At 37.0% G+C, this 25,543-nt stretch overlaps 1 protein-coding gene across 2 annotated transcripts in view; it reads left to right on the top strand.

Annotated features, from left to right (window-relative positions):
• The window catches only part of FAM185A (family with sequence similarity 185 member A), a 51,906-nt gene that overhangs the window by 9,211 nt on the left and 17,152 nt on the right, over nt 1–25,543 (top strand). For both annotated transcript variants that reach the window (XM_037388847.1, XM_037388845.1), the window contains exons 3-6: nt 3,242–3,334; nt 8,704–8,842; nt 15,285–15,326; nt 24,341–24,436. In XM_037388847.1, coding sequence (XP_037244744.1) covers nt 3,242–3,334; nt 8,704–8,842; nt 15,285–15,326; nt 24,341–24,436 — 370 coding nt within the window. The remainder of the gene's footprint in view (nt 1–3,241; nt 3,335–8,703; nt 8,843–15,284; nt 15,327–24,340; nt 24,437–25,543) is intronic.

The following is a 25,543-nucleotide window of genomic DNA, read 5'->3' as shown; positions in this document are numbered from 1 at the left end:
TTTTTCTAATAAAGGTTCAGGAATTATACTCTGTTATCAGAGAAACAGAATTATTAGTGAGAATTAGAATTACTAACCTTTTGGGTTTTTTCAAAGCTAAAAAATAACAAAAAAATGAAAATCTTAGATTAGATCCTGTTGTACAGCAGAAAAGCAGATACCCCTTTAGGGAATGCGCTTTACTGAGCAAGCTAAAGTGATACTGCCCTCCCCTGGATGGATTGGAGAGCTGTTTAATGTTACTTCACTCTAATGCTGTCCACAAAGCTCACTGACTAGCAAAGCAGGAGACCCTTTCTTTACAGCAGAGAGCAAAAGATCTTGATCTTTTGATCTGATGATTAAAGAAATCTGGTCGTGTGGGGATTATTCAAGAGCACCAGCAAACAGCTTCACAACTTGCCATAGACTGCAAGAAGTTGTTTGTGTAACTTGTAATTCAGAAAACTTGTTGATTTTTTTAAATACACTTATGACTTGTACATTATCTTCAGAGTATAAATTATTCCCATATTCTTTATTGGGAAAGCAGTGCTGCTTCTTTTTAACTGTTCTCCTGCTTCTCATTGCAGTTCATTGCCTTAGCAGTGACAGTGGGACCAAGGAGACCTTTTAATTTTGTTTCTATGTTCGATGACTACTTCTGACTCTGACTGCCAGTGATAACAAGAATTTCCAGGTGTCTTGTGCACAACTGGTGGAAGATATGCCATGCTTCCTCACCACATCCCATGTCTGAGCCTTATTTGTTAAAATTCTGCATCACTGTCCTTCCTTTCTTTGAACAGAACGGATCTTTTTTTTTTATTATTTTATCATCTGTCATGGCCTTGACAGCCTTATAGCTCTTCCTTTCTCCCTTGCTAGGAGAAGCCCTATGAGAAATCAGTACTACTTAGTTTCAGCTAGTGGAATATTCCCTCTTAAAGGAAAAGCTACTTGACCATTATAACTTGCTGCTTCTCTGAGAAAATCCTGCTGTTACGTGTCTCTGTTGGTACCTACCTCTGAAATCCTGTTGTTTGTGGGTGGGTTTCTTTTAAGTGGATAAGGACAGTCTAATAATTCTGGGGAAAAAAGTTGAGGGACCTATGTCTTATCAAAGCTTTATCTATCCCAAAAATGATAGTGTAAAAAAAAAAGTATGTTTTATAGTTTACTATCAATGGCCATACTAGTAAATCATTGTTATACATCAATTTTTCTAATCTTAAGAGTTTCCATATTTTCCTCAAGTTACATGCTTGGAGAATTTGCTTTTTTAACCATTATTCTGATAATGTGCTTAATGTAACTGCCTTAAAGGAACTGTTATGTCTGACTGAAGCATCTAATTGAAGTTTATCCTGTTTACTGTATATGGAATCACCTATTATATTTGTATAGAAGCTTAATGGAACAGCAAAGTTATTTACAACCTTTAAAAGGTCTGATGCACTACTGTAGTCTCAAGTTAGGGGTGTTGCATTTTACTGTGGGGAAGCACCTTAAATGGAGCAGAAACCAAGACTTGAGACCACAGATATTAGGGAACACTGCTCTGGAGTTCTTCCTGTCTTATGAAACACGATGAAACTTCTGGTACTTGCTGTTTCATCAGAAATGTGTCAGAGCAATATAAGTCCCATGTTTTTCATATTGGAAACTTGATTTCATATTTTTTTTTAAAAAATTCTTAATTGTAGAAGAATGAAGCTGTGTTAGCTGTATATTATCAATACTAATTGTGGGCTGGCTTCAGGGGTGTCGGGTTGGCTGATGTAGGTAAGGTGCAGCTGTGGCCGTTCTGTTAAGAGGTTGGGCAGCCAATGAAGTAGCAGAAGGAGGAAGAAGCAAAAGAAAAGGCAGTAGGCCTGGGATGAGGCGAGATGAGAAGGCAGCAGAGGGACTGGCATGAAGAGTGTGTTGATATGAGATGGTAAAAGACCTTGTTGCAGCTTGATAGTTTGGATAGTGCTGCAACACGTAACCTTGTTGCCATCTGATTAGACCTAGTTAATGCAATTTATTATGGCTTATCCAGACAGGTGTTTAATAATCAAAGTATCTTGAATGTGCCTGATATGAATGGTGTCTCAAATTAAATACCATCTGCAGGAATAACGCCTTCTCCAACAGGAACAAATATATCTGAAAATAGAGGTGGTGGTTTGGGAAAAATGTAAGAGGTGTGTGTGCAGGGAAGCTTATCCATTATTATGGATAAAAAAAATGCTGAATATATTTTTAATCCTATGTTGTTCCAGCGTTCATGCTAGTGAGCTTAAGCAAGAGAGCTTTGCTGTTGAGATCAGTAGATCTTAAAAGTCCTATTTGTTGAAGTTACAGCTTATGAATGCAGTTAGATTATTTAAATCTGACTTAAATATTTGTTCCCCCTCTTACAAGTGGTTGGGTTTTAATCTCAAGACCTGTTGGGTTCTTTTTTTTTTCTGAGAGTAGTTTGCATGTATTTCTATACATTTTTTTCTCTTGTCAGTGGTATGCAGCAGCAGCTGAGAGATATAAGGGATATAACATTTTTACTTGAAATCTGTTTTCTTTGTGAAAAACTGGAGATTGTAATGCAGATGTATGCAAAATACCTAATTTTAATTAGAATCTGGTTGGTGTAAAACACTGTAGGGTCTAGTTCTACTTGCAGGCTTGAGGTTTGTACTGGTATGCATTCATAGAAGTTTATGGCCATACATATTACTCCAAGCATAAGTAGCTCTGTGGTGTGTTTGTGTGTATATATGAGGTTGTCCTACAGACTTGTGTGACACTGTAGGTTCCAGGTCACTGGAAGGCTCTAGTTTGTAAATTCATTTCTCACTGCCAGTTCGTGGTTCTCAGCTGCTGCAGCACAGGGTATATGCATACCTTGGTTTCTGGATGGAGTATAAATGAAACACGCAGTTCCCTCTTTCTTCCTCTGCTGCTTATTTTAATATATACTGAAAGAATGCTTTTCTAGTTTAAAAAACAAAACAAAAACAAAACCACCACTGTATTGAGAATAGAGAGTTCCTCAGCATCATTCATTCTTTTGCATTTCTAGTCACAAAGAAATGTGACTTGTTTTGATTTTGACTTTACTGGAAATAAACAGTACGTTTGGCAATCCCTTGAAAAACCTTCACAGTAACATGGAAGAAGCTTGTGATCCAAGGTGGTTATTGTGGTACAGCTTGAAAAACAAAGTAACTTGTTTTATGGTTATCCTAACCATATGATTTTTAAACTTTTTTTTTTTCAGAGCCATAAAATTGATATACGGACAAACGGTGGCAAAGTAATTGGTCTTGGAACACTTTATGGAAATACAGATATTTGTGCAACAGAGAAGGGTGTAAGTAAGAAATAAAACTTTTTCTTCAATGGCTTATTCAGCTTATCTATTGCAAAATTACTTAATTTTGAAGAATGTGCTGAAGAATATTTTATAACCTTCATTGATTGTCATTTCACTATTAATTTTCATTTGTCTGTTTAATTATACCATCTTATGCTTGATTTGGATTAGTAAACAGGATCAACAGAAAGAGCAGTAATAAGCATGTGATCATTCCATCAGCACGGAGGTTGTGCTAGCTGATACCACTCATCAGCTTTAATTATGCAGACCCTCACAACACACTCAAACCTTTTACTTGGCTGATATCTGGGCACCTGGATTCTGCAGTAGGCCCATGCGTTTTTAGTGTCTTATGAATAGTGGCTTGATATTTGTATGTGCTGTACACTTCAGCATTATATAGTTGTAAGAATGGAAGAATAGAAGGTTTTGTATATTTCTTTGCAGATGAGGAAATACAATCTCCTGTAATTTTATTATGAGATGCAGTGAGAACAATGAACAGTTTCCTGGAGAAGTAGCTTGCTTTTTTCAGCAGATGGCAGTGTGAGACAGACTTCACACTGCTCTGATCTGGGTTCGTTTCTTGCCAGCAGTAAATTATCCATTATTTAAAATAATATAGACCTAGGCTCTCTTATGTGACACTACGTTTCTCACACCCAGCCTTGTTTTTAGGCTCAACTTGAATGTTTAGGCATCATAATGTCGGTGCAGCTGGTTGTATTAGGATTCATTAGGTCTAAAGCATTCCTATATGAATATGTGGAGCTGAACCAGGTCTGGAAGTAGCTTGGATATGTGCAGTCATCTGTCACAATCAATAGGTACCCTTAAAACCAGCAGCACTACAAAGAAATCAGGAGTGCAGGTAGCTCTCCCTAGCCAAGGATAGAATTGAGACCAAGCTATTCCGTTCTAGCAGTCCAAAATTGCCTCTGTGAAGTGCCATTTGGCCCTGTTCTACACCTTGTAGATTGGGTTCTGAGATCATAGGTTCACTTACACAGAGCAAACTGTGAGCTGTTCTTAGTGTCCCGCTGTAAACTAAGCGACTTGCTGTTGTTTTTTTCCAAAAACTGTCCACATTAAATTACCTACTTTTCTTTGTAGTGAAGGCTACCCTGCCTTTTATGTATAAAAGAGCCAAGAGGCTTCTGTAGCTGTACTGTGGTGGGTTGTTTAATCTGGAGCTTTTTAGTCTGGAGAAATGGAGGCTAAAAGGGGAGAGGAGACCTTATCGTGCTCTACAGCTACCTGAAAGGAGTTTGTAGTGAGGTGGGTGTCTACCAAGTGATAGGATGAGAGGAAACGGCCTCAGGTTGCAGCAGGGGAGGTTTAGACTGGGTATTAGGAAAAATTGTTTCACCCACAGGGTTATCAGGCACTGGAATAGGCTGTCCAGGGAGGTGGTTGAGTTGCTATCCCTGGAGGATGTGTACATGGCACTTAATGACATGATTTAGTGATGGAATAATTGCCAGTATTAGATTAATAGTTGGACTCAATGATCTTAAAGGTCTCTTCCAACCTAAATGATTCTATGATTGATATTTCTTCATGAACTTTATTTCATCCCAGCAAGACCACCCAGCATAAAGCAGAGTGGGTAAGGTCTGACTGTTAACATGCTCTGTTGATGCCACAGCTGTGCTGATCAGTACTATCTGATTGGCAGTTCCCTTGGGACTATTACTAGTTAGTGGATTTAGGATCCATCCTAAGGCACTAGCAAGCCACAGGGAGTGGAATAGGGCAGAGGTAGTTTACAGCTTGCTTGATGTATCATCCATCTTTCTGCAGAGGGTTTCTGCTGGAAGGATGTGAAAACTGGAATCCTTGCTTTCTTCCAGTGAGTAAGATTGAGTGCAATCTACAAAGTGCTTTGACTGCTTTGGATTTATGCTGTTCACAACACACTAGCATGGCGGTGGCCTTCAAATTAGGGTTGTGCTACTTAGTCATTTGTCCCAAACCAGTTTGTTTTACCAGCACAGTCCATGGAGTTCATTTCAAATAGCATTTTGCTAGTGTTGAAATAAAAAAGTGATGGTAGAAAAATAATTAGATATCTCCGTGAAAATATAGCTCATGAAAATGAGAAATAGAATTGTTTTGCTTTGAGTCTTTGAATGCTGTTTAAATATCTTTTTTTCAGTGTCCTTCTGAAACACTAAAAAAGCTTCATGCAGATTAAGCTGAAGTGCTTCTTTGTGATCATAGATATTTATATAGTCTGTAGTATTGCTAGAAGCTACTTGCACAATTTTAAAGCTGTAGTAACTTGAGTGAAGCAAGTCATTTTAACAGGAATTTACAGCTATGGAACAGTGTTTTGGCTCATGTTACTGAACCTCTCATTAACAAACTTTGCTGTGTAGTTAGGAAGGACAGCATCAGATTTCTTTTCTCAACTGGCTGTTTCTGTTAATAATCAGCCAGCCTTACGTCTCCTGTGTGTGTTTGTATGAGGTGTGCCTTCCATCAGTTGTAGTCATCATCATGCAGTTATGGCTCTGTCAGCATTTCCAGCCCCCTCATGGAGGTGGGGAGGGAAAGGATGTGGTGGTAAAAAACACTAAGCACTTGAGAAACAGAATATTTTTAAGGAGGAGAATGGAGAAGACACTAACAAAATATCTGAGCAAGGATAGCACAGAAAGAAAGGGCAGGAGGAGGAGTATGTGGGGAAGCAGTTGTTTATGTTGTATTTAAACACAGCAAGATGTTAGTTTTAATCTTGAAAATGTGTTCAGGTACAAAACCATCCTCAGTCTGATTTATGTAGAATGACACTTTTTCTTTAAAGGCTGAGAAGCTGATGGAACTTGAGCACGTGGTCAGTTGCACTAACTGCAGCTCCCAAGACTCTAGTCTCAAGGGAAAGACTTTTTCCAGAAAACTTGGTGGTTCAATGGACAAAAATAATAAAATTTGTTTGACTAGGGAGTCAGTACTCTGTGCCATGGGGTCCTTTCTATAATACTTATTTAGCAAAGCCAAACATCTATGTCCTGCCAAAAATTCATAGAAGTTAAAGAATTTGGGATTAAAAACATATTTAGTCTCAGTAAAAGGCAATCTTTTTTTAATGTTTGTCCTGTCTAGAATACTTTTTTAGTTTTACTTGAGTAGGCTTACACCCCAGACCCCACCTACCCCTTTCTGATTTGAATTATTCCGAAGCAAATGTTCATTGTATTGGTAGGTTTTGTTTTGCTTTCTTACAGTAACTAGTTGACTCAGTACTTTTTATTTCATGCTGAGACAGCTCTTCATCACTGTGTATTTTTAAGGAAGGTAGCTGAGGTTGTAAATAAGTTGATATGTGAGCTTGTGTATAATAAAGCACTTCATAATATTTAAATAAGATAAATATCTAAATAGAGTCAAAACTTGCATACCATAGTAACAGAGGTAGCTTTTTGGGCGTTCTTTTTCCCATTCAGGAGTGCCACAAGGCAGCCAGTTTGCACCCAAACTATGCAGGTGTTTTTATTTTCCTTCTCCCTCTAAAAGTGTGCCTCGTTTTATTTTCATTGTGCTGATAGCAGTGATGACCCTGCTAACATTGGAAAGGTTCTTTGCAAGTCATTTAACTCTTCAGAACAAGTTTAGATCTTAGAGCCTAAAATGACAGTGGCTTTTCTTGTTGCTTTGGCCGTATGCCACAGCAGGCTTATGCTTTGTTGTCCTGGGTGAGGGAGTAATGGAGTACTCTGTGGGAAATGTTCCTGGGACAGATGCAATGTAACTTAAGTTTAAGGTCTCTGCTTGTTAGTTTGTTAGAAGCATTGAAAGATTGGAAAGCTGAATTGCTGTCACTTTCACTAGTGACAAATTATGCCTTAATATCAGTGAGTTTATTTACTGTCAATGCCTAGATTCTGTAGCATAGTTCTGAGCAGCACCCCCTGCAGACATTGTAGATATTGACTGTCACATATCGCTAATTCTAGCACAGCACTTTGATCACCAGATTTTCTTGAAGATTAATGTATCTTGTTACGTTCTTGGAGACCTACTTTGTATTGTAGCATCATGTAAAAAATCTTAAGACAGTAGTCCATTCTGTAATCTTATGACTTCAGGTGTAAAGATGGTGTAAAACTCAGTATGTATGGATTGGTAAGGTCACTGTATGCTTTGGCTGTCATATGGTCCATACTAAACCAGCCTCTTTAGCTTGCTTCTTGGGACACGATACAGCATGGAGTTTGTCTAACACTACTTGCTGTTTGTTGGAATACCTCTTAATTCATCCATAGCTTATTCTTTATATAACATAATACTGGAAGGGTCAGTAGACTTATTTTTTTGTATTATTTTTTTTCCACAAGATGACAATGCTAAAATGATGAAGTGGATTTAAAGATAATTTGACAAAGGCACAGTTTGAAAGTCCATATATCATTTAATGTACTGAATAAGGATTTTGTGCAACTGAAAGTCTGTGTAAGCAAAACAAAACCAAATTGAGTGGGGCTTATGTATGAACTATAGCATGATTCAATCATAAATAGGTTAACTGAGGAAGAATAGAATTAAATTCACATGGTAGTTGCATGAGTGTGTGATTTGTCCTGTTTTGTTCAGATAGGCATAGGTAGATTATGTCACACAACTGGTTACTTCTATATAGATAATCTCATTTTATCACCTTTCATTCCCCAAATCTATCCATAGTGCAACTTTTCAAATCTTATCTTTCTCTTTTTTTTTTCCTGTTGAAAAGAAGTAGAAATTGAGACTGTCCTTCATTTTTCAAGGCTTTGCATAGCTTGAGGCTTAAGTTCAAGAATAACCTGAGTAACCAAGGAAATATGAACAGTTGTACTGAGAAAAAGAACAGCTGTGGTTTTTTGCAACTTTCACCAAAGCTGTCTTTAAAGTGAGCTAGTTAAAAAAAAAAAAATCTGCATATATAGGTGTATGTAACAAAGACAGTGGATGTTTCTGTATGTGGTGGCAGGAAACTGATTACCAATGCTTCAGGTGTCATAATGCTGTATGATCATTGTCTTCGTTATTAAAGCTAATCCTTTTTTTACTTTTCAAAGTAAAATGTTTTGGGTTTTAAAAATCAGGTTTTTATTTCATCTGTTTGTGACTGGATTCTTCACCTGTCTGATGGATTATATTATGTAGTAAATTTTTGGTCAGAGCTTTTAGATGAAAAGATGGGGTTTTTGTTTAGTCTTGTCTAGCTTTTAATGAAGAACTTGATTCTGTTTGTTCTGCACCAACAACAGCTTTCTACTTGTTTTGCCTCTTAATAGTGTTACTTCCCTTTTCAAACTCTTCCTTTTCCCTACTTCCATTTTCAAACTCCTTAAGTTTCCTGTTATGTTTGTTTCTCTTAGAGTGTGAGTATAGAGAAGCTGCAGGGGACATCCATCAACATATCTACTGAAGATGGGGTGCTGAAAACTAAATATCTCTATGCAGAATCATCATCTCTGTCTTCAGTAGCTGGTGATATCCTGCTGGGAAGTATTCATGGTAAGAAGGAAATAGTCACAAATTTAGCTTCGTTTTTGGGTATTAACAATCTTTACAGTAACAAATGAACTAATGCTATAGGCTATCACTAAATCAACTGGGCATGGTATATGAACAAAACTGTTCTGTCTTTGTTAGACTGAATTGATGAGAATTAACCTACTGTTATAGCATACCGTATTTATTTTTTTAGAATAATTTTATAAGCACACTTGTGAAATAGCAAGAAGTGTGTATTATAGGAAAGAAACATACATGTACTAAGGTTGTCAAAATATTTTAAGCTTCAGCAATGAAAATTACACTGTAAGTGGTAAAGACGTTTCTCCTCTCTCCATCCTTTAATATCTTCATAGAAGTAACTCTTACAGCATCTACTAAGAACTATGGTAGAACTTGATCCTATTTAGAAGCTTTTAGCAGATATAGTCTGTGTGTGCTAGCACCCTGTACTAATAATGGTGACAGGACATCACTTCTCTGATCCAGGGGGCAGGTGGCAGGGGGAATCCCTGATCCATCCACCCTTCAACGTCCTTCACCTAGAAATAGAACTAACTAACCTGAGTCTTTCATATAAGCAGCAGTTAGGGTTGGAATTTGGTGTGGTTTTCTAATGTAACAAAATTCCCACTGAATTCTGGCCATGCTGTAATGTTTTGCTGATTGACTGGATACCAAGCAAAAATGAATTCTAAGTCAAATATAAGAATAAATGCAGTTTATTATATTACACTATAAAGGAAAAATAGTGTGCAATATGATAAAAGGAAAGAGTACTAGTGATTATGCACAATATGATAAAAGAGCAATAGGAGTGAAGCATCAGATCATTGCTGGAAAGCATTACAGAGGCTAAGGAAAGGACACATCACCAATTAATATCGTCCAGGCCCACATGTCGGCTGGGAGCCCCGTTGCAGCAGCCAGTGCCAGGAGTCTCTCAGTAACTGGGAAAATTTCTGTGTGGTGCGTACACCCATAGGTAAGGCTTCTGGCCCAGTCCTGGAGCTTGCCTGCTTTATACTCAGTGAAAAACAAAAATAGTTTACACACCTAGTGTATGCAAACTTTTTAAGTTTAGGTTAAGTGCAGGCGTGCACTATCTCATTATTTGTAAGGTTCACGCACGCCAGGGATGCTGGCCAGATACCCAAGCATGGTGGAGTTACTGTCATGACACAGCTGCACACAGTATTTGTTGTCTGGATGGTCCTGCTCATATCTTGCTTGTTTGGGGAGCTCAAGACAAACACCACTGGCTCATTAAAGTTGTCTTTGAGCTCCCGGAGCTCACCATCCAAGTTAAGCAATCCCTAATTGAAGACACAGGCTTTTTCGTAAGTAGTGATTTTTAATAATTTTTTACCACAGATGTGTTGTGGTCACTTAATGTTAAGTAAAACAAATTAGAGGATGTACAAAGACTGAAAATTACTCGGGTCAGTCAGAGTCCCAGATTTCCAGTTATATGCCTTAAAACAATTTGTTGCAATTTTGTGTTGTCATCTTGCTTGAGAAATGACTCTTGTTTCTTCCTTAAAGGAGCAATTCCTTTGTCCATTTATACTAAATTTAGGAATGGTTTCTCAACCTGTTAAATAAAGTTCACTTCAGCATGCATAGGCAGAAATAAGTTGGTTTGTTGGGTTTTTTTCTCTTCTTGTTACCGTGTTTTTCTAACATGTAGGCTGTACTGTTACTTCTGTCTGATAAGCTGTTTTGGTTATGGTTTTTTTTCCTAACTTCAAACCAATATAATAATACTGTGGAATGATCAGTTTGTGAGCACGTCCACGCCTCTGTGCACAGCCAAAAGTTTATCTTTTTCTTGGTATGAAAATTAAATTATAACTGCTGTAGTTAGTGACTTATTTCCTTAGTAATACCCCATTGTCATTTAGCTGAAAAACACTGTGAAAACAAATAGAATATTATCCAGATTATACAGATGTTTCTTATGTTACTTCAGGATTTTTTTTGTCATGGGCTCTCTACTAAATGGGTCTGGAACACCTAAAATTATTTTAGCTGTTTCTTTTAAAAACAATTGCATATCAACCTTTGCTTGGTATGTTTAGTCTGTTTTTTCAGAAAAATATTCTCTGCGAAATACCATGCTACTCAATCATGTTTTAACAGTAAGAGCAAATACTTTTAAAGGCTTTTGAAGTATAATATATATACACAAACATATATTAGTGGAAAAGACGAACTCCTATTATAATTTCATGTTAGAATAAAAACTGGTCACTTCTAGTCTTTGCTGATAAGGTGGCTCAATTTTAGTAGTACTTTTGTTTGTAAACACTTGGGACATATTGTTTCTTGGGCAATTAAGTCCACTATTTCCCTATAGTTGATAGTATGCTGATATTATAGTTGGCATAAAATCAGCACATCTGTGCACGAAGCTAGGCTGGACTTCATTGCTTTTGCACTGAGAATTTTGGACTCGGGGCAACACAAACTCTACAGAGCTGCCTGAGACCCATTTTGTGGTTGAATCTTAGGCTGTAGAGTTCCAATGCTGTCAGTGCCCAGGCTTCCTTAACTGCTTTTCTGCATGCTTCATATTTCTCCAGAAAATGAATAATGTATTATTTTGAAGAAACTGGGTTTGATTCATTTTTATCAGCTTCTCTAACATGCATTAGAAATGTCAGGTGCCATTGAGCTTTCGAGTTGACACTTGAAAAAAACAAAAGGGCCACAGCTCTGAGACTGAGAAATGTGCTACTTTATCCAAGGGGCAATAACATAGTGAAACTTCTCCACAGAGGGGCACATAGGAGGAAAAGGAAACCCCTCTTTGCAACTGTGCCAAAGTCTTGGGTTGAGTTGAATTAATTATTAATTTACTTTATCCACAGAAGTTGGAAAGGAATTTGGCATCTAGTTCAAACTAATGCTTAAAGTGGGATCAGTTAGAGCAAACTTGCTCATGGCCTTGTCTGGTTGAGCTTTGAATAGTCTCAAAGATGAAATTGCGTGACCTTTCTGGGTGACTTGTTCCAGTTCTTCTCTTTTTTTTTCTTTTTAATGATTTCCATTATCGGAACTTGTAACCATTATCCCTCTTTCTTGCTGCATCACCAAGTCTGTCTCTTTTTCAGATACCCTCCCACTAGGTAAGTAGAAGACCACAAGATTCTTCCTCAGCCTTTTCCTTTTTGAAGCCAAACAAACCCAGCTCTCTGAGCACCTGTAGCGTGCTCTGGGCGCCTCATCTTCTCAACACTCCTCTGTGGCCTCATTTTAGTACATTGATGTCTTTCTTGACTGAGAAGCCCAGAATTGGACACAGTATTCCAAATGCAGTTTCACAAGAGAGCTTTACCAGCTGGCTATACTCTTAATCATACATGCAGTTGACCTTCTTTACTGACTCATACTGACGCTGGTGTCCATCAAGATGCCAGGGTTCTTGCCTGCAAAGCTTTGTTGCAGTCAGTGCTCAACTTTTACTGCTTTACAGGGTTGATTTGTCTCATGTGTAGGACTTAATATTTGCTTTTGATATTTTATTCTGTTATAGTCTAGTAACTATTTAATTATGTGAGAGAATCATACTGGAAAACATGGGTATTGAAGTTAAAATTTATTAATTACACACTAATACATAGGAAAAGGTGAACGTATAGCTGCTTTATCCTGTCAGTGACCTGAATAAGACAAAGTAGAAAATCTGCAGTGTTTCAAAGGTAGTAGGGTGTAATGCTTGAGCATTCTAGAATCCCTTCTAAAAAGAATCTTGATATACCAAAGTTGCTCTCTTTAGCTACCTGAAAAGGGGGTTTAGACGGGTGGGTGTTGGTCTCCTCTCCCAAGTAACAAGCGAGAGGACAAGAGGCAATGGCCTCAAGTTGCATCAGGGGAGGTTTAGATTGGATACTATGAAAAATTTCTTCCTTGAAAGGGTTGTCAAACACTGGAACAGGTGACTCGGGGAAGCAGAGTCACCATCCCTGGAGGTATTTAAAAGACGTGGCACTTAGGGACATGGTTTAGTGGTGAACTTGACTGTGTTAGATTTATGGTTGGACTTGGTGATCTTAAAGGTCTTTTCCAACCTAAATGATTCTGTTCTATAAATTTCAGCTACATTTCTGGATTTCACTGTATATAAAGTGGGACTGAAGAAATTAATTTTATGCCTTTTTAGGCATGCCTGTACTTTAGCCCAGTGCAAACTTGAAATGCAAAGCCGAAGTAGTAAAAAACTGCATTGTATTTTATTTGCCTTTTCCATGCATCAGAATAATCCTGCCACCCTGAGAGCATTCAAAACAAATTGAAGGAATGGAAATGATACAGTGTGAAGTGGTGCTTTTATTTATATCACAAAAGATGGCTTTTGCCCCTGGTCCTATACTGATGCTGACTTGCAATACTGTATTTTGAAGTTTTATAGTGTTTATGGAGAAACAAACCTTGTAGATGATAGAAAAGATAACTATTTCTTCAGAAGCAATAAAAAAACACTCAGCCACTGGCATCAATATTCTGTTAAAACTTACCTTTTGGACTTCATAATATTGAGCTACAAGGCTGAAGTCAGTTGGATGTAATGGTCGGACTAGTAATTGGCTCTAGTCAGGTCTTTCTTGCTTTGCCCTTGACATAGCCAGAAAATACCTGGCTAGTTTAAAAATGGTAAGTTATATGTTGGCCTTTATGGAAAGATTACGTAACCAAAATTACACTTCTGTGCACTGTCTGTAGGCAGTGTGTGTCGCAACACAGCAGGATGTTTCTATCTGCTTTAAAAGCAACTTTTGTTCTAGCTAAATGTTTGAAGTGAGCCTATCACACTAATATGTTTACGTTGCCCAAAGTTAGTGGTATCTGCCATATAAGCTTGTGGGTAATCAGAGTTTGATTTCTACATGGTTAATATTTTTCAGAACCTGCTTATCAAAAATAATAAAAAAAAACCCAGAAAAACAACAGACCAGCAAATCCACAAGTCCCAGGGGCTCTGTTCAGAGTATAATCTAGCTTCAGCTCCATGGGAGTTGCTAGCTGACAAAACCCTAGGCTATTTTGTAGGTTGTGCAAAAATAAGTACTAGTTATGACAGAATGGGGAAAAGGGTTGGATAATTACAGTGTGCCTTTTAAAAATAGCAGATACTAAAGCCAGCCGTCTTTCAAGTTCATTGAAATACGGTCTTGTTTCAACTCTGATCTTCAGAATCCCTAAGTACTTCGTACATTATGTGCTTGAAAGGATGAATTTAAGACTATCGATGATAGGCTGCTTTTCTAGCTTTCAGCCCACAGACCGCTAAGAAAAACACTACAGGTCATATACAGCGGAATGCATTCTACCCTAATGGTTGTTTACTACTGTGTAATTACAGAAGATGGGAGTAGAGCTTGATCCATTTGCAGTTTTTAAAGGCTTCTTCTGAAAGATCTGAAAAGCATTGTGAATACTGTGTATTACTCAATTGGACTCTTACTGTGATCAACCCTATTTTTCAATCTGTTATCCTCCTGGAAAGATGAGAGAGTGGAAAGAATGGCATGTTGGGGTTTATTTTTTTAATTTAAAGCATTTTTTTGTGCGGCAATTACACATATGTAACATACATGGAACTATGGAAGAATGTTAGTAGTATAGATGACTTTTCTGTTATGAGGTGCATCTGTCCTTGTCCAGATTTTCTTGATGCCATAGGTAAAGGAGAAGAGCAAGTATTTTGAGATTAAGGCTAAAACACTAGTGCCTGTTAAAAGTAACACAAGTTCAGTAGGAGACCGTTCTGCATTTTATACCTTACACATTTCTGCCTGGTATTCTTCAGTTTGTCCAACACACTGAGATCTCACTGAAGTCAATGAAAATCATTGACAAGGGGTCATCATGCACATGAGAATAAGCTTGGAAGCACTAGGTATTGTGCAGTGAGCCTAGGAAGTAGCCTTTGAGGATAAGGTAAAAAATCCTCTCTGGTACAGGGGAGCAGTGTGTGTGTATATAAAAGAGGAAAATAGAAACTCTTTGTTACTCATCCTATTAAATTACTTAAATCATCCATAGTGCTGTTTCAGGCGTCAGAGCTATTAAACCAAAAAAAAAAAAAGGCCCAAAATAAAATAAGAGAATATTGTGCTATAGCCTCACAATGCCTCTCTGCTTTTCTGTCTTTCACATTGAGTCTATGTCTTTAAGCTTTACTCAGAGTGTTTTTCTTGTCTGGAATCACTTCATCATTACCCACATGTGTTGAGATTTTTGTTTGTAAAGCAGTAATACTCAAGCAATATAACTGGTTTATGCTATTTTGCTTTCATATGCAAATCGGATATACTATTACAACTAAAATATAAAAATGACCTTCTATAGGATTGCATTAGACTGCTATGACTTCAGAAACCAGTTAAAGAATATGCTTTTAACGTTGTGGTTTTTTCTCCTTGTCTTTTCCTAACAGGTAACACCAGCCTTCAGACCAAAACAGGGAGTATTACAGTAGGTAGGTTCTGCTTTTGCTCTGAGACACCTCTTTTCTCAGTCTTCCTTTCTTTTAAAAAGCTAAATAGTCACAGGGAGACTAAAAAGGAGGTGATTTCTCGCATATTCTGCCCTCTTTTCTTTTCAGGAATAGCACTGATAGCTGTGTAGCTGAAGGAAATCCTTTCTGAACCGGACTGTCAGCCTGTTGCAGCTGGGCAAGGCACACTGTCTAACTTCCGATACCACAATATTTGCTGGGCTTTGCACAAGTTAGACTGAGTCTAGGTGCCATTTTTTAGATTGATGGGATAAAAGGACATGAGAGAACACCAGGCGTATGTCAAGTGCAGTAATTTTGCCTTTAACCTAGTTCTCTGTCTTACATTTGTTGATATCAATGATTAGTGATGTTTGACTTTTATTGCCAAGCATTCATCATTGATGTATTACATATTTGGGAGGGGGCAGGGAGGAAAGGTTTGTGATAATTGGAACAGTGTTTCCAAACTATTATGCTAATCATTGTTTTCCCTTCAGAAATAAAAATGACTCATAAATTTTCTTTCAGGAACTTGAGTTTTTATCCAACAGGATAACTTGGAGTTATCAATTATGGTATACATTATATCACTCACATTTTATAGTATGTCAACACAAAAGTGAGAAACTCAAATTTGTTTACTTCAATTTTCTGCCATAGAAATAAAGTATCATAGACACGGTTTATTGTCTCTTGAATGTACATAGAAGGATTTTCCCTTCTGTAAATAAACTTGGTTACAGGCCCAAATGTCAAAGACTTCTGCTAATGGTAGTAACCATAGTCACTCATTAAGCATTGTTCAGGGACAGTCTGTTGCAACTCTTATGTTTCTAAATGATCTATCTTAACATTACTGGAAAATGAATGCAATACACATTCTTATAAATTAGTCATTAAACCACAGAATTAAATTAGGCTTGCTAGTCTGATTTTTCCTTCTGTTAAATAAATTCATAGGGTATGAAGAGTGTTTAAATAAAGGTTTCTTAACACAGGAGATAGCTTTTTCCATGAACAGATGATGATTATTTTCCTTAATTAACCAGGTTCAGCTTAAACATTAAGACTCATACTACAGATGAACAAACTTTATTTTTCAGATTTCAAGTCCGAAACCATTAGACTTAATCTTTTCCTAAAGAGCATTAAACATCCTTAAGACTTTTATGGATTTTTCCAAAGGCAACAAACTCTTCAAGATCCAATGGCTCAATTCTAAAAACTTGAGAAGAAAATATAAATTTTTCAGTGAAAGGTTTTTGTGTATGAGAACCTTACACAACAAGATAGCTTGTTGGATTGCCAGAGACCTGACAGGGTTTTCCTGACAGAAATAGGAATAACAACTCAGATCTTCCAGCTTCCTTGGCTGGGTTTTCATAGGGATGTAGTTGTTTATTTTACTGGAGGCAGAATTTTATCAGTTAACTGAAAAAATGCACTCCTCTCTAGATTTTATGGATATGTCTTTTGATTTTGAGAGATGTAGTTACAAGTCAAACGAGTGAAGAGTGCTAGATTTTTTTCAAAACGTTTTGGGGAAAATTTGTCTATAATTTTGCATTAAAACAAAACCAATGCTATTGTGTCTCACTCCCTTTAATTTTCCTTTTTATTATTTATAGGATAATTTCATTTTATTTGGTTTTTTATTTTGATACTACTTGTTTGTGTAAATCTATTCTTTGAAGACTATCCAAAATTCAGTCTGACTTTTAAGTATCTGGCATATGGTAGTTTCACACTGACATAATTAAAGTATGAAAGTAGGGATTATTTGTTCTTTATTTCTATACTGTAAGCTTTGTTGTTCACTGACAAATTTTTTTCCAACCCTATGCTAGAAGCTTCCTACTTCTAACAAATGTTCTATGGGTTTTGAATTACTTCTTAATTTAAAACAACCAGACCTATTTTTACTTCCAGTTTAATAGTTAAAATAGTCATTAGAAATCTGAGCCATCTTAGAAAAAGTAATGGAGTACTTTGTTTATAAAACTAGCTTAATCTTTTGAATTTTTATTCAGAAAATTAATAGGAAAACTCAGGTTGGAAGAGACCTTGGGAAGTTGCAGAATCATGGAGTGGCTGAGGTTGGAAGGCACTTCTGGAGGTCATCTTGTCCAGCACCCTTGCTCAAGCAGTCTCTAATCTCCAGGCTTCTACTCAAAGCCATGCCAAATGTGAGGTCGCTCAGGGCTCTATTCTGTGGTCTTGAAAACCTCCAAGGACACATACTGTACAGCCTTTCTGGGTAAACTGTTCCACTGCTATAACTGTCCTCAGGGTGAAAAACATTTTCCTTCTCTCCAGACGGAAACTCTCTTCTGGTTGGTTTTTTTTGGGTGGGTGTTTGCTTTTTGTTTTTTTGGTGTTTTTTTTTTGTTTTATTCCAACCATTGTCTAGGGTGCTGTCATCATGTACCACTCTGAGGAGCCTGACTTTGTTGTCCTTATCACCTCCTCATAGATACTAGACAGCTGCCATCAGGTTCTGAAGCAGTCTGTTCTCCAAGATGAGCAAATCTTCATTCCTCAGCCTCTCCTGATGGGGAAGATGTTCCACGCCCCAACTATCTTGATGCTTCTCTGCTAAATTCAATGCAGTTTATTGATGTCTCCTGTCTCTTGGGAGTCCCAACACCTGGACACTGTGTTCTAGGTGTGGTCTAATAAGTGCAGAGTAGATAATCCCTTCCCTTGATATGCTGGCCATGCTTCAGCTAATTCTGCCAAGGAGACTGCTGGACTACTTTTTCTGCCAGGGCACACTGCTGGCTCATGTTCAGTCCTGCTAGAATTTGCTTATTTCTCAATGTTATTGGTATGGTCTGATTATGTATTCTCTACTCTGCTGCCAAGCCAAATTTTCCCCTACCAGCTCCAAAAACCATGGGTTTTTTTCCTTACTGGATTACTTATGTTTAACCCAGTTATGCATTAAAGAAACAAATCTTCTATGTTTCAACCATGAAAGTTTGGTATAGTTGAAAATGATAAAGCTTATGGTGGTGGTTTCATTTCAGAAGGGAGGAAACAACCTTAACCAGGTTGGGGGCAGCAGGGACTTATTCTGGCAAGGAAAACTATATTGAGATAGTATTTTATTTTTTTTTTTCTTAAATATGTTGGTGTCAGTTTGCCTTGTTCTGCTGATTTCTTTCTTCAGTAACCCACACTAGATGACCTGAAGGCTTTAGTGACTTGCTGTGATACTGTCTTAAATCAACTTTCTCAAAAATATAAATTCGAGTATGTTCCTGACATGAAAGTAAACTGAGGTGACAGAGATCATTCATTGTGATGACGGTTGTTGTAAGGCAATTTGCTAGTACTGAGGCAAAACACCAAAGTTTCATTTTAAGAAGGGAATCAATTATAGAAAACAGTTACAGTATTTAGGACAGTTTTGGATAACTGAAAAATAAAACAATAAACAACTGTGTATTTAGAAGCAGTGCTTCATCTGTGAGTTTTGTCTTGAGGAGTCAATTTTTAACACATGATCTAGGGAATTTTAAAATTAAAACCCTCATTTCTGAATCCCCTTAAAAGACATCTACTGTGCTTCATAAACTAGAGCCTAAAGTACTTTAGAAAATCCATGCACACACTTGTCTCTTAATAGCAATTAGTTCTGCTGATCTAGTTTCTGCCATCTGCTTGAAGTATGTTAATGTTTTGGCTCCCATTTCAAGTGTCCTTCATTTTCCTTGTATCTTGGAACTTGACCTTCTGTGTTCTGCCAAGGACAGACCTGTAATTTTTTTCCCATTGTTCCTGTGCTTTCTTCCACACCATACCTGGAGAGTGCTGTTCTCCAGGTAGGTTGGAATCTGCTGCTTTTTCTTATCCCTTAGGTATCAGGTTATGGAAAATGAAAGTTAAAAAAAAAGGTCCGCTCTGAGTTAATATCTATTGAGTTAATACTTGGTTTTATCATCAGTCTTTGTTTCCATGTTCTCCTTCCCTCTGTGTCCTTCTGAATGTAGATTATATAGCATTTTTACTTCTGTATGTGTTCTATAGCAATAAATAATTTTGGTGTTACATTAGGTGTGTTTTATAGCATCTCATATCGTGGCATTGAAGATTTTGTATGTTATTACAGTAGCACTTGAGTTTATATTGTATTTGGAACAATATTTTTTTTTCTTTACTCTTACCATAGAATATTTCAGTTGGAAGGGACCCACAACAGTCACCCAATCCAACTGCCTGACCAGTTCAGGGCTGACCAAAAGTTAAAGCATGTTATTATGGACATTGTCCAGATGCCTCTTCAACACTGACAGGCTTGGGGCATCAACCACTTCTCCAGGAAGCCTGTTGTGTTTGACCATCCTCTTGGTAAAGAAAAGCTTCCTGTTGTCCGGTTTAAACCTCTCCTGACACACCTTTGAACCATTCCTCCACATCTTCTCACCAGGTACCGGGGAGAAGAGATCAGCTCCCTTTCCATAGCCCCTCCTCAGGAAGGGTAGCAATGAGGTCACCTCTCATCCGTCTTCTCCAAACTAGACAAGCCCAAAGGCCTTAGCTGCTCCTCACGGGACATTCCTTCCAGCCCTTTTGCCAGCTTTGTTGCTTTCAAGGACCTTCACATCCCTCTCAAGTTGCAGGGCCCATGGCATTCCTGCAAGCCCATTTCTCCAGCCTGTCCAGTTCCCTCTGGATGGTAGCATGGCCTTTTGGCATATCAGACCCTCTTCCCAGTTTGGTGTCATCAGCATATTGCTGAGGGTATGCTCTGCTCTATCATTCCGGTCATTAATGGAGATGTTAAACAGGACTGGACCCAGTACTGACCCTGGAGTTCACTGCTGGTTACTGTCCTCCAACTTGGGCTCACAAATAGGCTTTTTTACATAATATGTTGGAACTTCCACAGGAGACTATATTTTTACTGGGGATTTCATATTATTGACAGTCATGTTCCTGGCTAGATGCATATTTCTCTTCAGAAGTTACTTCCACTCCATTAGTGTCTTAAACATTTAAACTAGTAGAGACCTGTAGCTAATTGGTTTGCAGAGAGGATTAGCACAGTATGATGCAGTGTGTGGAAGAGGATGCATAGATTTGGGCAGCACGTATAGATTGTCAAAGGGGAAGTTCCCATTTGATACAAAGTAGGTCAGGTGCTTATCAAGGTGAAGTTGGGCTTGGCATGTCGCTTCAACCCTGCATCGTAATACGTTTAATGATTTTTTTCGAAGAGAGTAAGTTCTCCAAAAGAGACGATGGCCTTTAAAACCAATTCATAGAACTTTAAAGTCAAGGTAGAAGATAAGATCATTTAGAGGTAAAAAGAGAATCTGGACAATTTATTTAGCAAACAAATTGTTTTTGTTGAGATGTTTCTTTGCTTTCTGTGTTACATCGTTTTGCCAGGTTTGGATGGTGAGTATGGTAAGGACAGCTAATGAGTTTTTTAGTAGTATGTGCGGTTACCCTGTTTAATGTATACATTTCGGCTTCTCATATTTTTCACGTGACAGTTTTAGAACAGTGAACTAAAACAAGAAAATTGACTAATCTTAATCAACAAATTATACTAGCTAGCCAGTTCAGTAAGAATTAAATCTTCCTTACAGTTCAGACATGTTGGAGTCTTATACTTTCTCCTATCTTTAACCAATTCATGGTAAGTATTTTGTGCTTTCCTATTGAAATAAATGTTTTCATTGATTTTAACATGAGCAACGTCAGTCATTATGTGCTATTAGGAAAAGCAAATGTGTTTTTACTTAGATTTAAGGAAAGATCATTTGTGTTTATCCATTCTTCAGTCCTTGGCTTTACAAAAGGAAGGAAGAAAAGATACTAAATGTTTCAAATAATATTCCAGTTTTGTCACCTTTGTGGGCCTTTCAGTGATCTTTAACTGGATAGTCTTTCTCAAATTATGTGACTTAGGCCTTATTCTTCAAACTGTACATATTTTTCATAAAGCTTAACAAAATCTTTGTCAAGGACATCTTGCTTCACTGCCTTTTTTCCCCTTTGTTTTTTTCCCCCCTGTACTGATTCTTAAATAGCTGAAGTTGCTCAAGAGTGACCATCTGTTCCATTTCCAGTAGAACGGTTCATCCTTGTATTTCCCCTTGAGTTGTCAGTCCTTAGCAAACTCTGAGTTCAAACTATGCACTTCCCTTGTTTTTACCATCAGTTATTCACATTGATCTCAGCTAACACTGGGTGTATATTTAAAAATAAATTGCCTTAGCTTTGTTGTGTCATAATGGTAAAATGTGCATTGTCTTCATTACTATTTCAGTTACAGGTTTTGTCTTACCAGATTGTGTTACTTAATGTAGGGTAATTTTTCTTGTTGAAACATTTATTTATTTGACTTGGGCCTTTTTTGTTATATAACCTCATTCTTGCTGGTTTTAATCCATTTTCTGAGTTTTTTTCCCCTTCTCATTAGTTCAGAGTTAGAGACATAAAACTTAAACAGCATATTTAATAGACTTCACAGAAGTACTGAACAACTTTAAGTCTCTTGACATTCTTATTTGGATCTAAGAATTTGTATTTAATATCATATCCATAAAATTATTTCCATAAATCCTTCAATTGTTTCCATAAAATACATTTCATGTTATTTCTGTAGATCAAAGCTTAACAGGTATTGTAATGTCAGCTTCAGTGTTCGGCTAATGCTACCAAAGTTCCCAGTGTTTCTGAAACTTTGTTGTAGTTTCTTCTGCCATGTGAAACTTTCTATTCAGTGGTATACCCTGGGAGTCAAAATCTGGCAAGTCATCTTCCCATAGAAAAGTGTTCCCATTTCCCTCGAGGCTGTTTGTTGGTTTTTTGGTTTGGTTTAATTTTTTTTACTTTAGAGGTGGATCTGTGCTGTGCTGAGCCTATGCCTACAGTCCTCTTCCTGCATCCTTTATTTATGTTTATGCCTTCTGCAAACAGAATCAGGTCTCTCACAACATGAGAACTTTTTTTTTTCCACTTTCTTTTTAAAAATACATATTAATTGAAAATCTAAAAAGAACACTTTCTGGTCTTGCAATGAGGCTGCTAGATTTGCAAAAGGCATCTTTCCACTGTCAAGAAAATTGCAAGAGCTGCTTTTGGATTTGAAGAGTCGGAAGAGGGAAGGATTCACTGATTAAACATTGGTCCCCGTAAGGCACCATCAGCTGGTGGTGCCGTACAGGCCACTCACAGTTGCTCTCCCTGGAGAAAGTTGTTGTCCTATCACAGGAATTTTCTTTTTTCATAGTGCAGATAAAACAACTAATTGCATGTTTTTGTTAAAGCAGAAGAGTCAGAGGCCGGATATTTCTGGTATCTGTTGCCAGCACAGTCTGTCAAGATTATGAGGAGATTCAGTGACTGCCTGTTACTAAATTTGATTAGGAATATCTGCAAAAATAGCCTTTACATGAAAATGCCAAGCGTTTGCTACCAAAAATGCTCATTAAAAAGGTTGATTCATATCAAACTTTGCTGTTTTAATGACTTTAACTTTCAAACATGAATGTTAACAACCTTTTAAAAAGTCATCAATAAAACGTTTCATTGTCACAAAGTAAAACCTTTTTTTCTAGTTCATTAATTCCAATTCACAATTAATATTTTTGTCATTTTGGAACAGAACTTCTTTAACATAAAGTCTATTGAGATGGCAGGAACATTCACATCCAATTCTAGATCTTGTTAGCCAAAGATGGTATTAGTTTCTCAGCTGACTAAATATGGATTCGATAATCTTTTCTTTTTTATTATTACTTCCCCTCCAAAGAAATCTGTTTTAGTTGTGGGATGATAGTGCCTTTCAATGGTTTTACTGTTCTATGTAATACACTGATCTTCAGCAGCTGTGCTTGAGATCTGGGATCAGAATAGCTCCAGACGAGTTTATGTAGAGCTAAAACTGTGTGGCAAGTGTAAGGCATTAATGCTAGACATCCTTGTTATGATTAATTAAGTTTATTCTCCCATTAAAGTTTTTACTTTTTAAAACGGGAAGCTTCATTCAGGTTTGATTTTGTTATTTTAGCTATTTCTGAAAGTTTGACTGTTTCTTTTTCTATGAACATCCAGAACCTGAGAAAATCAGTCTCTCTCGGTATCTCAGGTTTTCTTGTCAATGCTTTCATTTCTAACATTATATCTAAAAAGATATTTCACTCTTTTGCGCATGTACGTATGTAACTTCTCAAGTTGCTTAATTTCTTTGCAATTTTTATCAGCTATAAGTCTGTTCAGTAGTTCAAAAGTTAAGTCTTTAGGACTTCACTGTAATATTCTGTAAATTTATGTATTTAAAACTGGAATACATTGCAAGTAATTAAATATATTTTCAAGTATAAAATTAAGGCTTCTTAAAGGCTTTCTATTTGTCAAAATATTTCTTCAGAAAGTTTTGTTATCCTCAATTACAGCTAAGAAGGTATAGAAGCAAATGTAGGCCTCTATTCCAGGGCAAAGAACAAATGATGTTTTCTTATGTATATTAAAGTGCAGTGGTTCTCTCAAACATTGGTTTAAAATTCAGATAATAAGACTTTCCAAAGGCCTGATAGACAATTCTTCTGTGTGACGAGTTGTTACAGTGAACAACTGCTTGTTTGCATGGGGCAGCTTTCCTATGCAGTCTGAGCAAACAAACTCTTTGCAACTAAAATAGATTTTAGTGTTAAAATTTTGTGCTTGATCTTCACCCAGAGATAAACTCATCCTTTTAGAAAGAGGGGAGTGTTGTTGAGGCTGTATAGATGCTACAAGTCCAATAAAAACTGGAGGCCTTTGACCTTGGGACCAGTGTATGCCACAACGCTGGTGAGAGAAGTTTTGTTCAAAACCTGTTTTTCTGAGAGGAGTCTGACATTCAGTAAATGAATATAAGATACTTCTCAAACACAGAAGAATTGACAAAATCAGTTTGAAGTATAAGTAAAGCTTCTAGCAAATTTTATTTTAAAAGCATGAATGGTCCACAAGTTTTTTCTTTTTTTTTTAAGATTCATCAGATGGAAGTCTAAAAGCTTCCACACATCATGGGACGATAGATGTTTACGTCAGTCAATTAAGAAAAGTGGATCTGAAATCCCAGAAAGGTTAGCAAAATAAATATTTTTTTTGTGGCAGCTTATGATATACAAGAAAAGGGGTAAAGGAGTATTTTTATCTGTCTGAAAAAAATAGTTGTGATTGTTGGTTATCTACATTCTTTTCCACCTTATTATTAGAAGATGTACATAAATACTTACAATACAGTAAACACTGTAAGGGGCAATGATACTTAAAATGGAGTACGGAATTTTTGTATTTTTCAATACTTTTCTTTTTTTCCTGGCAATGAACCCAGCAGAATTCTGCAGAGTTGACTTGGATTACAGTGGCCTCTTGCCTTGCGCAGAGTTTACTCCATGATGCCGATGTATGTGTGTGCAGAGTAACAACTGGCACACATTTAAATTTCTTTTTTCTACCTTTTCTGGGTAACATCTCCCATTATTGAAATTGGAAGGCAGAATAACAAAGATGAAATGGCTTTGCCCTATCAATTCTTCCTTTTTTCTCCTGATGATTCACTAAAATTTCAATTCTTAGTTAAAAGCTCAGTCCTAAAGTGAGATTCATAATTTTGCCATTCAGAAGGTATGATACTGTAAATGACAAATCCCTGAATAAATTTTGTCAGTCCTAGTATTGGGGGAAAGAAAAAAAAAAAACAAACCCAAAACAAAAACCAAACCACCAAAACCAAATGCTACAGCATTTTTATATTTGACTTTAACATAATGTCAGGCACTTCAGGTGGTTTAAATGAATTGAGTACCCTTCTCTTCTCTGTAAGCCTGTGCCCTGTCAAAACCTAGCAGTTACTTAGAATGGGAGTAATGAAGGAAATGCATGTAATCACTTGCATGCTGTTCTTCTGTACCAGCTATTCTGGTTCCATTGGTGCAAGGAAATTTATTTCTTAGTTACCTTTTTGAATCACTTATTACAAGTTTAATGTCTCTGAGTTAGTAGCAAAGAGGAATGTATTTAATAAAATCTAATCAATGTTATTTTCAAAACATTGCCTGACATCTCTTCTGGCAGCTCAGTTTAGTGAAGGCAAAGTTGAAGTTCTGTTTTCATTTACCCCATAAATTCAGAGTAACTGCTGACAGCTGCAGTGTAGAAAATGTCCCATTTGTGATAAATTAGCTGCA

Source organism: Falco rusticolus, chromosome 5 (genome assembly GCF_015220075.1).
Source record: "Falco rusticolus isolate bFalRus1 chromosome 5, bFalRus1.pri, whole genome shotgun sequence".
NCBI classification, from domain to species: Eukaryota; Metazoa; Chordata; class Aves; order Falconiformes; family Falconidae; genus Falco; species Falco rusticolus.
This window is presented reverse-complemented; position numbering and strand designations above follow the sequence as displayed.